The 15,066-nt window shown below is 31.7% G+C and overlaps 1 protein-coding gene across 6 annotated transcripts in view; it reads left to right on the forward strand.

The window, feature by feature from the left end:
* The window catches only part of LOC106457076 (serine/threonine-protein kinase tricorner-like), a 55,996-nt gene extending 47,474 nt beyond the window's left edge, over positions 1 to 8,522 (forward strand). For all 6 annotated transcript variants that reach the window (XM_022382884.1, XM_022382886.1, XM_013916460.2 and 3 more), the window contains 3 exons: positions 1,476 to 1,698; positions 3,371 to 3,459; positions 4,543 to 8,522. In XM_022382884.1, the coding sequence (XP_022238592.1) occupies positions 1,476 to 1,698; positions 3,371 to 3,459; positions 4,543 to 4,667 (437 nt within the window). In that variant the 3' untranslated portion in view covers positions 4,668 to 8,522. The remainder of the gene's footprint in view (positions 1 to 1,475; positions 1,699 to 3,370; positions 3,460 to 4,542) is intronic.
* Positions 8,523 to 15,066: the final 6,544 nt, after the last annotated feature.

The following is a 15,066-nucleotide window of genomic DNA, read 5'->3' on the forward strand; positions in this document are numbered from 1 at the left end:
TAGGGTCATGACCTGTTAATTACAGTGTTGACTTGTCCTATCTCCAAACATTATGTACAATGTTAATAGGTAAGTCTGAATAAACAGAACCTTGTAGGGTCATGATCTGTAGATTACATTGTGTTGACTTGTCCTATCTCCAAACATTATGTACAATGTTAATAGGTAGGTCTGAATAAACAGAATCTTATAGTGTCACAATCTGTAGATTACATTGTGTTGACTTATCCTGTCTCCAAACATTATATACAATGTTAATAGGTAGGTCTGAATAAACAGAATCTTATAGTGTCACAATCTGTAGATTACAGTGTTGACTTATCTTGTCTCCAAACATTATGTACAATGTTAATAGGTAGGTCTGAATAAACAGAATCTTATAGTGTCACAATCTGTAGATTACATTGTGTTGACTTATCCTGTCTCCAAACATTATGTACAATGTTAATAGGTAGGTCTGAATTAACAGAACCTTGTAGGGTAACAATCTGTAGATTACAGTGTTGACTTGTCCTATCTCAAACATGTTCAAAATGTTCATGACCAGATTTTAATTTAATACATATCTTGTATTATATAGTAATTAAATTCTAGTTCTGTGATAAGCTTTTATGTAATTACATGTAAGCATGTTTATATACTAATGCCAGTCAAAACACTTTAGTGGACTGATTATTCTATGTAGAAACTTGTTATAATAATTTTTTTTAAGTTGGCTCTTAATCTATGTACTACTTAATATTTTCTGGTGTGCTATTAAATGTAAAAATATATATGCTTTGAATTATTCTAGTTTTCACTGTTCAGTGAACGTGTTGTTGTTGTCTGTGTCATGTAATTTAACCTATGATAAGCAGAAAAATGAATTTTATTGTTATGATTTCGTAAAGAATTGCTTCTGGTCTTACATTTTTCACATAAAGTAGACTAATTGTGTATTATCTTAGTTTAACTTGAATAAACTAGAACCTTTAGTCTGCAAGTATGACATCATTTTCCTTCTAATTGATCATATTAATTTTAATTACTGGGCAGAACTAGAATCGGTCACTAATGTGTGTAAAAAATTGATCGTATTAATTTTAATTACTGGGCAGAACTAGAATCGGTCACTAATGTGTGTAAAAAAATTGATCATGTTAATTTTAATTACTGAGCAGAACTAGAATTAGTCACTAATGTGTGTAAAAAAACATTAATGTAATGTTTTGAGTATGGAATTCACTACAATGAACTTTCAATTAAAGTTTGCAGTAAATCCAAGTATTTTTTTTTTTTGGCAAACTGTTTCCTTTTCTATACATCTTTAGACTTTTCTTACAGAAACCAATATGTCATTGTGATAGACCAACATCTTGCTTAAAACAAAAAAGAACAGAAATAAAGGACTTGAAATTTAAGGTTGCTAATTAATAATGCTATGCAGGTATACTGAATTTAAAAGTAATTCTTCTTTTCAATTCTTTCTACTACAGGTTATCCACCATTTTGTTCAGATACCCCACAAGAAACCTACAGGAAGGTTATAAACTGGAGAGAAACATTGATGTTTCCCCCAGAGGTACCCATCTCTAATGAATCTAAAGATCTGATTCAAGGGTTTTGTTGTGAAGTAGAAAGGAGAATGGGAAGCAAAGGAGAGTTAGAAGAAATTAAAGGACATCCATTCTTTAAGGGAGTAGATTGGGAACACATTAGGTAATGATACTTTATTGATATAATAACAGACAGTACTTTTGAAATGTAACTCCTGGTATAGAAAATTGTGAAACATCTCTAATGATAACGAATACAACACCATGAATTGGTAAGAACTACAATTTTAAGCTGTTATCAGCCTACCTACAATTCGTGGTTTGTTTCATGACTTTTGCTCATTTGGATGAATTACTGTAGAGCTGTATTCTAAAACAAATTTTAAAATAGCTGATTAACATTTTGAGACACAATTTACTACTGGAGAAGTAAAATATGGTGCTCCAACTTCTACCAGGAGTACTGGTCAAGAATTAGTTATTTTCATGGTATTGGAAAGTTCCATTTAACTCTGCTGCTCTGACTTCATGCACCTGTGGTACGGTTTGTTTGAAACTTCAGGGGAATTTTTCTAGAGATCAGGTAACTTCTGCAAATAAAACATCTCATTTTTATATGATATTTATAAGATTTGCAGCTTACCTCTCTTGTTGATTTTCATTCCTGATTTTGTGTTCCTACATTCCTGTAAAAGTTTCCTATTAAGTTTTTATTTTATAGAATTAAATTGTATCTTTGTTTTGAATAGAAAAACAAAGAACACAATTCCACTGTGTTTAGGATTATTGGCATTACACATAAACGTAACTTTTTACCTCAACCAAATTATTAGCAAACAAAATTTATTTTAATTTGCCAATCATGAGGTTTTATTTAATGTATGTAGTAAGTTTTAAATCTATATTACATTCATTAATTTATAATTTTTTTACGTTTATTTTTGATTATTTTCTTTGCCCATTCAAACAGTTGCTTAGCTTGATATGGCCTAATGCAAACAAAGCATAACACAGCAAAATGAAACGATATGGTTGTGTGCTAAGTGATTTAACAAAACACACCTCACCTCAAAAAAATTATTTTCTTACCATATTTCAACATGATAATTCAAATGATAAATTTTTGAAACTTTGAAAAAAAAATCAAGACTGTGTATTTGTAGCAGAAATTTACAAACATTTTCTTCTACCAGCATATTACCAAATGAAGCTTTTATCACTTTGTTCTGACTCCTGACTTTGTGCAGACCCCTGCTCAACTGAAAGTACTTTTGATTGTTACAGTTGAAATGAGTGGAAAATAAGCTTTCATGACCGTCTTAGATCACTAGCATATGACTTGTTTAAGCTGAGATACAGGCAATTACATCACATCATGACAACCAAGGTTTAGAAACAGCAATTGGCTAAAATTCAATAAAGTCACTTTTATTCATGCTAAAAGTGACAAATCAGCACTATTTTGTTTAAAACTATTAATACTTTCTCCCTAGGAGGACTATGAGTACCACATTTTGCTCAGGAAATTCGAAAAAACTAATGATTTTATTGGAAGCATAATGAAATCAACCAAAAATCTAAATTTTTATTTTTATATATAAACTAAGTAGATAAAACAATTTTATAAAATAAATTTCAACTCTGAAGTATTTTATTTTATGAATATGTGAAACAATGACTACAAGTTTACTTTATATGTTATTTAATTCAATGGTGTAATTTTGTCTGCAAGGTGGGATGCAACAATCAAAATGTGGTATAGTGAAAGTGCTAGAAGTGTGTTGTAGGTTTCACTAGAAATTTAACAGTATTTTCCATTGTCTATTTGTCTGCAGAGAACGTCCATCAGCCATTCCCATTGACATCAAAAGTATTGATGACACATCTAATTTTGATGATTTTCCTGATGTTGACCTACGGATTCGTGAGTAGAATTTTATGTGCTTCTTTATTGTGTAGATATTAGGCATGCAGTAATTTTCTTCAGAACTTTATTGCATAGATATTAGGCATGCAGTAATTTTCTTTGGAGCTTTATTGTGTAGATATTAGGCATGCAGTAATTTTCTTCAGAGCTTTATTGTGTAGATATTAGGCGTGCAGTAATTTTCTTCGGAGCTTTATTGTGTAGATATTAGGCATGCAGTAATTTTCTTCAGAGCTTTATTGTGTAGATATTAGGCATGCAGTAATTTTCTTCAGAGCTTTATTGTGTAGATATTAGGCGTGCAGTAATTTTCTTCAGAGCTTTATTGTGTAGATATTAGGCGTGCAGTAATTTTCTTCAGAGCTTTATTGTGTAGATATTAGGCATGCAGTAATTTTCTCGGAGCTTTGTTGTGTAGATATTAGGCATGCAGTAATTTTCTTCGGAGCTTTATTGTGTAGATATTAGGCATGCAGTAATTTTCTTCAAAGCTTTATTGTGTAGATATTAGGCATGCAGTAATTTTCTTCAGAGCTTTATGTGTAGATATTAGGCATGCAGTAATTTTCTTCAGAGCTTTATGTGTAGATATTAGGCATGCAGTAATTTTCTTCAGAGCTTTATTGTGTAGATATTAGGCATGCAGTAATTTTCTTCAGAGCTTTATTATGTAGATATTAGGCATGCAGCAATTTTCTTCAGAGCTTTATGTGTAAATTTCTTGAATCTATTAGATACAGGTGACACTGTTTTATATTTTAATTATTAGGATTGTGACCTGATTTGCAAAGATTTTATGGGTTATATGACCTGGATTTTAAAGATTTATGTATAATTATTCAGATCAAAGTTATACACATTACCATATCATACTGTTAGTTGAAAAATCACCTTAGAATTGGATGGTTTTTGTAACTTTATGCATGTTTAACTTATAAATAGATGAATAAGGTAACTATGTTAATTATGGTTTTGTGTCTGAACATGGCTTGACGACAGGAAAGTATTTGCTGGATAATTTTACCATAGTCTATCATTCCTTCACTTTGTTCTAATTACTTATTCATTTTGCCCAAGCAGCAGCTGCACCAAGCGCTTTGGAAGAATCACAGAAGCAGGAAGATAAAGACTGGGTCTTTGTTAACTACAGTTTCCGAAGATTTGAAGGTCTTACACAACGTTACAGAAACATAAAGAAAAGCTAATTAATTGTATTATATATATAACAAACTCAGGATCACAGTCATTAGTCATTTGAAGTTGAAGATCAGCTGAAACAAAGTTTCATGTTGCATGAACACCTTCTTTTTATATACTTGTGTCGTTGTGAATGGTGGCATATACTAAATCAAAGTTGATGTTCTGTCAGATAAACACGACTTCGTTTGTCCTATTTCCAAATTCTGAAGCTTTTATCAGAGTTTGAAATGCCCTTCATTATGGAGAAGCTGATAAGAACTATGGTAAATTTTAAAAAAGTATTTTTTGTGGTATTTTAGTGAGTCTGTAAGTGTATAGTACTTTAGTGAGTCTGTAAGTATATAATAAATATTAGGCCTAATCTCACATTATCACTGCCTGATTTTGTATGATAAAGTAGACTTTAACTTTACTGTGATCAATCACCGAGTTTAGCCAGGCATCTCAATATAACAAATCCACTATTAAGATCCCTGTTCACCATCTTTTTTTATGGACATATATGGTAATAATTGGCATAGTCGTGTAATTGGTCAAGTATTTCAGTCAATGTTTAAGCTCATCTGTATTATTGGTCATGCTATAAACTTTGGTAGTATAAATGATTAGATGTTTTTAGAAGCTCATCTGTGTAATTGGTAAGATCATATGTGTCAATGTAGTTGTTTCTAGATACAAACTCTTATTGTTTTAAAGTCCTTTGTTGTATGGTTAATCAGATGCTATCTACAATGATTCGGTATTGTTACTTGTCATAATATTTGCATATCTGATCATAATCATTATAGATTAAATGATAATACTGACTAATGAATCGCAGCAAATGAAAATCAAATAAATGGTTAATGCATGGATGGTCAGTTATAATAATCAGATTAAAAACACATTTAACCATCTTCCACTTGTTGAGTCACTAGATTACATTTTTTCTTTTTTTTACTGATCCCTTTTGGTTTGTTAATTAAATTATAACAGTGGTGGCTATATAGTTCATGAAAACTTAATATGATCTGTGTCCGTTTCTTTATTGTAAAATTTACAGTATTTGATATTGAATATAAACTTTCTGTTAAATTCTGTATTATGTAAACATCTTTAACTATCATTTCTAAAGATGGTGTTTTGCTCCAGAATTAATTGCTGTTGTTAGATAAAGTTTTCAAAATGTTCAAAGGTCAGAAGCGTGAATTATCATGATTTGAAGCTAAAAACAACAAATCATAATTTGAAAATATCTCTTCTCTACCAAAGAAAAAAAAATAAATGTATAGCTTTAGGTATTTCATTATATGTGTGAGAGAGATTCTATGATTATTCATAGATAAAGACTTGAACATATCAATAAAAAAAAGTATAATTTTAAAACTGTAGAAACTTGAGACATTGAAGAGATGAGTGTTCATTAATTATTCTATACATTTTAAGTCTACTTATTTAATATGGAAATTTGTATACAGTTAGTAAAATTTTATATATGTGAGCAAAGAGTGATGAGTAATGATAGAAAATACACTTCTTAGACATGCTGCCAAATCCAGTAAGAAAAAAATAAAAGATAATTTTATTCTTAGTGTTTAACTGTGGGACTTTTAGTGTCTAGTCATATAGGTTGGTTACGAGTTATTTTGTTTCAAAACCCTTTTTTACTTTTTAAAACATATAAACTCGATAGGAGACTTATGTACGCACAAATTTTCAAATGTATTCTTCACAATCTTTCAGTTTTCAGGTCCATTAAAAGTTTTAAAATATTTTTTACTTGCCAAGCTGCACAGGCTTCAAAAATACCTTTTACAATTTTTTTTCTCACATAAGTGGTCTTAAGAGCTTTAATGTTTTATCATGGTGGGATTCTGGGATTTCCTCTAGAAATGTAATTGTATTCTATTTTGTGTAAACATAACTAAGGGATTGTTTTAAAGAAGTTGTTAACAATATTGTGTAATTCCAAACTTTAGTGTTTCTTCTAGTACAAAACACATTGAAAAATAAACTTTATTTGAGCCTGTTTGCCTTTTTTCCTCTATTACAACAGATTGATAGTTGATATTTTGGGACAGTCTTGTGGATTTTCTCCTGTGAGTTTGATAAAAAAAAATGTAATGTTTCTTGTCCTATGTGTCCTCATCATTATTTAGGCACAAGGCAGTGAAACAGGCAAGGATTTTATTCTTTCTTATACAGACAGTATTTAAATATTTAATTTCCAAGTATGTGCAATACAAGGGAATGGTGTACAAAAGGAAGAATGTGGAAGAGAATTCTAAACATCTATTAAAAAAGGAACATGATTTCTATACCAAACTGATTTAAAAAATGTTCTAGTTTTTTTAAAAGTATACTTAGAAATAGTTTTTTCATTCAATGAGATGATAAACTGTTGTTGATATTTTGCAGTATATATATATATATGTTTCTTTCTCTTAATGTTGCCAGATGGAAGAAATATTAAGAAAATTCTTTGATACACAAGTTTGCTAAAAATTCACGTATTAAATCTTTAAACATCCTGGCATGCACTTGGAATAATTAAATTGAATAATTATGTCCATACCTAATTTTTACATTTTTTTCTAAATTATGCTATTTAGTTTCAAATTTCAATATGATCTAACTAGTAGAATAACCTTGGTAACAAAAAAAATTTTGTTTTTCCTTTTTATTAGAAATGGAAAATTTTTGATCAATACCAAATTGATGCAATTTAAAAGCCATATGATTTAATGATATTAATTTTATTTAATTAAATGCTTCACAGTATTACAAGTAATGAAGTGAGCCCTCTATTGACATTTTCTCTCTCTTACATAACGTCAGAACTCTCATTCACAAACCATGATAGTGTGTTAGAAATGGCAAAGTTGTTTTATGCCTTCAGATCTGCTGTATTTGCCACTGATATGGACTATGCAAGTTATATTCAGTTAATATATTGATACACATCGCAACGAAATAACACAAGAATTCAAAACTCACGTGCAAACAACTAAGTGTATGTTAATCAAGCAAATTACTAAACTGTAAAAAAAAATGAAAATTGCTTTCATAAGGGTGAATGTTAGAAATACATCAAATGCATAGTGATCTCGGCTTCATTGTTTGATCCAGCGCCGCGGAGTCAATGGGGCTGACGATGCTGCATCCCTCCCCTCATCATTTATGACTTCATTTATTTTCTTATTAATCTAATTTTTTACAAAACGAAAATAAATTAAAATTATATTTAATAGCCCAACTATTAGATATACAATAGCAATGTTATTAATGAATGGCTGGCGATATTAAGTGACAAACAACCCCCTCTGTATCGATTAAAAATGCAATAGCACCAGTCAACTGGTGATTTATAAAAATTATTTGCCTATGCGAGCACGCGTGTTGTTAGGTGTAAGCACAATTCACTTTTTGAACACGACTCCAGTAATATACATAAAATATATTTAAATATCTAAAGTGCGCCACGTGGCCTGTTCGTAATGTTATTATGTAGGTTTCAGTAATTACTTGAATTGATTCATGTAAGTTACGGAGTCACTTAACGAGTAACATTGGAATAAATTATGTTGTTGTCTAGATACATTCCAAGAACAGTAAGTACGCTGGACACACTGCAACGTTTTAATGTGTGTAGTTCTGTATCATTCAAGTTAATTGTGCAGAGAAGGGTAAAGTATAAACTAATGTTAGGGTAATTACTTTAGGTATAATATAAACCAGCTAGTTTGTTGTTGTTGTTGTTCAGTGCATGTGTTACTCTAGGGTGATTTGATTAAAGTTATATGCAAGTTTTTTGTATAATATATGTATTATATTGATATAGCGTGTGTGTAGTGCAGAAATAAAAAAACAACAAAAAGAAACATATTTTGGCTTGTGTTTTTGGATCCAAATAGCGTAAGTTCTAAAATCTGTCATAGCAAAATGAGCTTGAAAATGTTTTTACTATTAGAGGTAAACAAATATCCATATTTGTAAACGGTAGGTTATAAATATTTTTTTCCAAAATCTAATAAAATATATTCAAAAATTACTTAAGAAGTAAATATCACTGTCTGTAGATAGATATCGGTATTAAAATTTTAGCGATTAAAAGAGAAAGCGCTCTTTTACAAGTTAGAAGTAAATATTACTGTCTGTAGACAGATATCGGTATTAAAATTTTAGCGATTAAGAGAGAGAAGGCGCTCTATACAAGTTAGAAGTAAATATTACTGTCTGTAGACAAATATCAGTAGTAAAATTCTAGCGATTAAGAGAGAAAACGCTCTACACAAGTTAGAAGTAAATATTACTGTCTGTAGACAGATATCGGTTGTAAAATTTTAGCGATTAAGAGAGAGAAAGCGCTCTATACAAGTTAGAAGTAAATATTACTGTCTGTAGACAAATATCAGTAGTAAAATTCTAGCGATTAAGAGAGAAAACGCTCTATACAAATTATATCATTTGTACTTGTTAGGGTTTTAGGGTATACCCATGTTGAAGAAACAGAAATGTTTCAGCTCACGTTTTACTACCATATTTGTTTGTTTTGATTAAAAATAATATTAAGTTATTACGTGTATTTTGTGAAGGAAAAGAAACTCGCCTAATCTGACCGATTCATGTTACCATAGCGCTCATGGCGTAGTGACTGCGTATCGAAGGGCCCAGGGTTCGAGACGTGATATCTCTTAACACTTTTAGGTGGGGCGAGTTATAAAAACAGTTCAATTTCATAATGAAATTATAAAAAAAAAAGTCCGCCAAATGTCTTGAGGAGGAAGTTTCCGCTTATTGGCTGCCTTCCCTTTAGATAGTTCAAAATTAAAGCCAGCTATACCTAAGGGTTTCTGGTCTGTTCCTCACAAGTGCTATGATTACGGTTGAAGTGTTTTAATGCATTAAAATAAGTAATTGAATAATTAAAAAATCTCATGCTGAAAATGTATCTAAGTATTTACGGTGCTCCATAGATGGCGGTACTATAATATATTTGGAAAGGTTAATGTGATTTGAAATGAAATTTAAAAAAATCATATATCACATAATATAGTTAACTTCAATCTTTTTTTTTAATCTCCGTGCCGTTATTTTAAAATTTCGTTTGTTTTTGTTTTTTACGTAAAGCATACTGATTTTATTTTTTCACTATTCGAAATAAAGTGGATTTGTATTATTGTTTTCAATAGGGTAACGAAGTGGAGCCATTCTTGTTAAAATCTTGAGGAAGGCTACTGACATTGCAGTTGATGTACTCAGTATTTTAGAAATTATTTTTATACAATATAAAAAAGTTCCGAAGTTGAAGATGTCTTTTGATTTCATAAGTTAGATTTATCTCTAATTTCGCTGCTCAATGGGTGTCGTAGGAGTTTTATCGAACTGTGGAAGCTAAGTTTTCCTTCTAATGCTGTAAGGTATGGCATTGCCTGATGGTTCATTTTGTGATGCTTCTGCACATGCCTTGCACTTATAGTTGTGGGCGTGTTATAGAAGCCATATTCCCCCTTTTTTGCTTAAAGAGCTGGCTACAAGGCCGCTGTGAACGTTGATGCTGCCGACAGCCCTCACTTTGTTTAGATATAAAGAAGGCTATATATGAACCCTATGGTTTCTAATCTTGCCATCGCTTAAGTTGTCTTTCAGGTTGAACATTCCAATTTCTGGAATGCTACATTTATTTTTTACTCACTTGAGGACCTAAAACACTTTTCACGTACTTAGTCTGGTGGTTAGAACACTCAACTCACAATTTGCATGTCGCGGGGCTCAACTTCTAACACCGAACGTGCTCGTCCTTTCAGCCGTGGAGGTGTTGTAATGAGACGATCAGTCCCACTTTTCTCTGGTAAAAAAGTAGGCGGTGGGTGATGTTGACTAGCTACCTTCATTCTAGTCTATCAGTTCTAAATTAGAGCTGGTTAGCGCAGATAATCCTTGAGTAGCTTTGTGTGAAATTCAACAAACAAACATTAATTTTAAATTTAAGCATACACACCTACTGCAAGGCTTTCCGACTGGAAATATTTTATTATTATGAAATATAAAACCAAAGTACATGCTACTTATATTCACAGATGTATGTATATACATACACGATACAGTTTTTTATCATTTTAATATCAAACCTCAAGGGTAAAATATTGATTTGCTACGTGATCGTTTTGCACCAAAGAAATTTGTTTACTAATTTAAATATCCACTGAGGGTCAGCAACAAGTTTACTGACTTACAAAACTAAAATTCGGGATTTAATTCCCCGCGGTGACAGGGAGCAGATAGCCCGTTGTGTAGCTTTGCGCTAAAACAAACAACAACAAATTTTATTTTATGTTTGTGTGTGGTAGTTTTCAAAAGTCAAGAAATAAAGTGAGCGTTTGTTCTAGAATGGCCAGGTGGTTAAGGCACTCGACTCGCAATCTGAGGGTCGCGGGTTCGAATCCCTGTCACATCAAACATGCTCGCCCTTTCAGCCGTGGGGGCGTTATAATGTGACGGTCAATCCCACTATTCGTTGGAAAAAGAGTAGCCCAAGAGATGGCGGTGGGTGGTGATGACTAGCTGCCTTCCCTCTAGTCTTACACTGCTAAATTAGGGACGGCTAGCGCAGATAGCCCTCGTGTAGCTTTGCGCGAAATTCAAAAACAAACAAATTGTTCTAGAATCTCGCTTAAAGCAATCTACGCGAGCAGTCAGTCCCTAAGTTTTAAATGATATAAGATAGAAAAGGCAATAAGTCAACAGTACCAGTTGTCCATTCTTATACTACTATTATCAGAAGGAGTAGTTTGATTTAATTAACCATCATTATTGTAGTGGCCCCAAAGTGCGAATCGCGTTTTTGTGGCAAACGGGTCACTAACCGTGAATACTTGAGAGGAACGATAACCACGTGACAACGCCCTACATATAAAAGTGAACGTAAATAAGATGGATAACTTTATATGATATTTAATAATGATAATGAAATAAGGAGATATGCATAGACATGTTTGGAAAGTTCTATTATCGTACAATAAAAGCAGGTGATCGAAACAATTATCTTTAAAGATCAAAACAATGATTGCTTTTTGTTAGAAAAATTTTCTAAAGTATTGAAAGAAAATATATGAAGAAATAAGTACTTGCATAATTTTAATAGGGATAGAGTTTGTGTATTATTGAAACTAATTTGTTGAATTTCACTCGAGGATTATTTGCGCCAGCCGTTCCTAATTTAGAGGTGATAGACTAGACTTACTAGAGGGAATGCAGCTAGTTAACACCACCTACCGCCAGTTTCTGGGCTACTCTTTCCCAACAAACATTATAACGTCCCCACTAAAAGGGCAAGCATATTCGGTGACAGGATTGAGATATATGAACCAATGGCTATTTTACATAACGAGTCGCATGTGTGTAAGAGGCTATCTAAAACTGTAGACCTTGTAAAGAGTAATTACGAAACTGAGGATGGTAGCTTCTTTTTAAATAATTTCCAAAAACAAACATATCCTACTGTTGAAGTTTACTTTACAGATGTTGTCACTTTTTTCACCTAGATAACATATTTTTTGAAGTTGAAATCCTCAATTATGGATGAAATAGTAATTTGAAACGTGCAGCTAATAAGTACTTTCAAAATCTGAATAAAAAAAACGGTTTAGAGGGGGGGGGGACTTGATAGTTCAAATGTATTCTTTTTTATACAGAATATCTGAAATATTTATATACATGTGAGTAATAACATAAAACTATAGAACATTCGGGAAATTTTGTAATTTGTTTCCAAATTAAAATTCTGGATAATGATAGAAGCTTATACGTTTCTGTTCACTACACCCTAAAGATGCTTCTAGACATTACTGCTATAGTTATACATTTACCCCAGAACTGGTCTGATCTAATCGTGACCTAAACCGGTTAATTAACTGGCTGTATATATGGAACGAATAACACGTGTGTGTGATATTGTATCGCATTCTATTTACTTAAATTTCAAAAAATTCAAGGAAAGAACGCATAATCTCTGAATAAAAGTGTTTTTGTTTAATCAACACACAGATATCACAATTAAATCAAATCACTTCACTTAGTAATTTAAAATTAGCAGGCACAGATTTACTGTCGCAACTAGAAATGACACAGTAATGCTTCCTTGTATTTCAATACCCGTGGTGGGCACAAGTAGTCCATTGTGTAACTTTGTGGTTAAGAATAAAACAAACATTTTCCACACTTACAACGCTAAAATCTGGGGATCAATTCCCAGCGGTAGACACAGCAAATAGCCCAATGTGGCTTTGGTCTAAAACAAACAAACAATCTTTATATCAAAACATAAATTCATTCGAATTATATCAAGAGATAAAGCCCTAGGTGGCTCAGCGGTTTGAGAGCTTTAAACACAAAAATTTGATATTAAATATATGTCGTGAACATAGCGGTGATAGTTTGTTGCTTAAACAAACTCGAAGGTAAAAATATTAATAGGGATTCTAATAATCTGTATTATATTTTGTGATTCGTGGGATGTAAACAAACATTTTTCTGTTAAAATATTATAGTAAGTAAATCATTAACAATTTCTTTAATGTATAACAAATCATGAGAACAAATAGTTTAAATTTGTCTATGATAGTAGTTAGTTTTAAAAGAAACATATTTAACTCACCTTTTATAAAAGGCTTTATTTTAAAAATGTGGTTTAAATATTGTTTCATTTTAATGCAAGTTTTACCAATCTAAGAGCCCCCAGTGGCTTATCGGCAAGTCTGAAAATGCATATAGCCTACTGTGTAGCTTTGCGCTTGGTAACAAACAAACAAAATAACAAACATCAGTGTTCCAATGAGGCCTAAAAGCTGATTTAAACATCTCATATTATTTTTCTATCATAAATAAACGCCAAATGATAAAGAAATAAAATCTTTATTTATGAAGATCATCCTAATTCAAACATCTGATCTTAATCCTTTAATCAAGTTGACCCAATTTATATTTTAGGCTTAGCAAGTTTGTGGTGTTTCTGGTTTCATCAGGAGGGTTTGGAACTTCATAGGGTATTTCTTTAAATCTAACTGAGACTAGAAACGTCTTTGTGAAGAAGTAATTATATTCCTTGAAGTTACTTTGGTTCCTGTAGTTATTGCTGTGCTTTGTAACCATCTTTCTTTTCTTTGTCTGGCTTTACATACTATCAACATCTGAGTATTTTCCTGCTAGTGATTAATGATATAATTTGGAGCCATCCTTTTCATCTTGTTCGTTCGTTTGTAGTTAAGCATAAAGTTACACAATGAGCTATCTGTGCTCTGCCCACCACGGGTATCGAAACCCGGTTTCTAGCGTTGTAAGTCCGCAGACATACCGCTGTGCCTGGGGCCTTTTTAATCTTACTTCACATGTTATAGCGACATCTTCTGGTTATTTTTCTACTGGCGACTAATATTTTATCAGGTTTATCAACACAAGTGCATAAAAACTGTGGGAAAAAAAGGTGAAATATCGATATATACATATATAAGAAAATGCGATTGGCGCAAAACTACAAAGTTAAAACCAAAAACAAAAATCAGTGACATGCACTGGGTAGGTTAAAGCTCCTGCCCTTCTGCCCCCAAATGGTCATGTTTCAGCTAGAAAAGATACACCTGATTCCACACCTTGTTTGCTGGAGGTATTTGGAAAAAAAATCAGTGTTAAAATGAATGACAAACAGGAACTTGCAGGTCTTTATAGTGAAAAAAAAAAGATGTACTGTTAGGTGTTAACGAGCAATAATTCACTGTTTAGTTTTAGATCGTAAAAATTTTATAAGATCAAATGAATAGGAACAAGTAAAGAAAACACTTTTCCAAAAAGGAAGTAAATGTAGAGATGGTTAATATCAATCCTTCAAAAACAATGCAAACAAGATTGTAGGAATGGCACTTGCATCATCCCTACATAATAAAATAGCCACATAGTGTAGTAGGATGTTATCAGACAAAAATAAACTGTGATTGGATAGTTATTGGATTGATATTAGCCATCCCTATATTTACTTCCTTTTTTTGAAAAGTTTTTTATTTACTCCTTTGCTTGTTTTTGTTATGCAATGCTTCAACAGACATAGGAAGGTTACATTTATGTCCAAGTTCTAAGTATAATGAGGTTCCAATTGTAATATTTATTGATAATTCCTGTTTCCCTCTTATTTAAGCTTTAAGTACTAGTTAATAATATTTATAAAAGCGGATACTCGGTTTGAAACTATATCACCTCAGTGAGATTGGTTTACACCATTGTTTTGGTTTTTGAGTTATCGTTTAATAAAATAAAAGAAGCAGAAGAACAAGAAATTCAAACTTTTTGCTATGATATTTACAGACATTCCCAGAACTTGTGACTCAGTCACTACAAGGATATTATTAGAAAAGGAAACACTGTATAGTTTTGTAA

The sequence above is a fragment of the Limulus polyphemus genome, unplaced genomic scaffold (assembly GCF_000517525.1).
Source record: "Limulus polyphemus unplaced genomic scaffold, Limulus_polyphemus-2.1.2 Scaffold289, whole genome shotgun sequence".
Classification (NCBI taxonomy): Eukaryota; Metazoa; Arthropoda; class Merostomata; order Xiphosura; family Limulidae; genus Limulus; species Limulus polyphemus.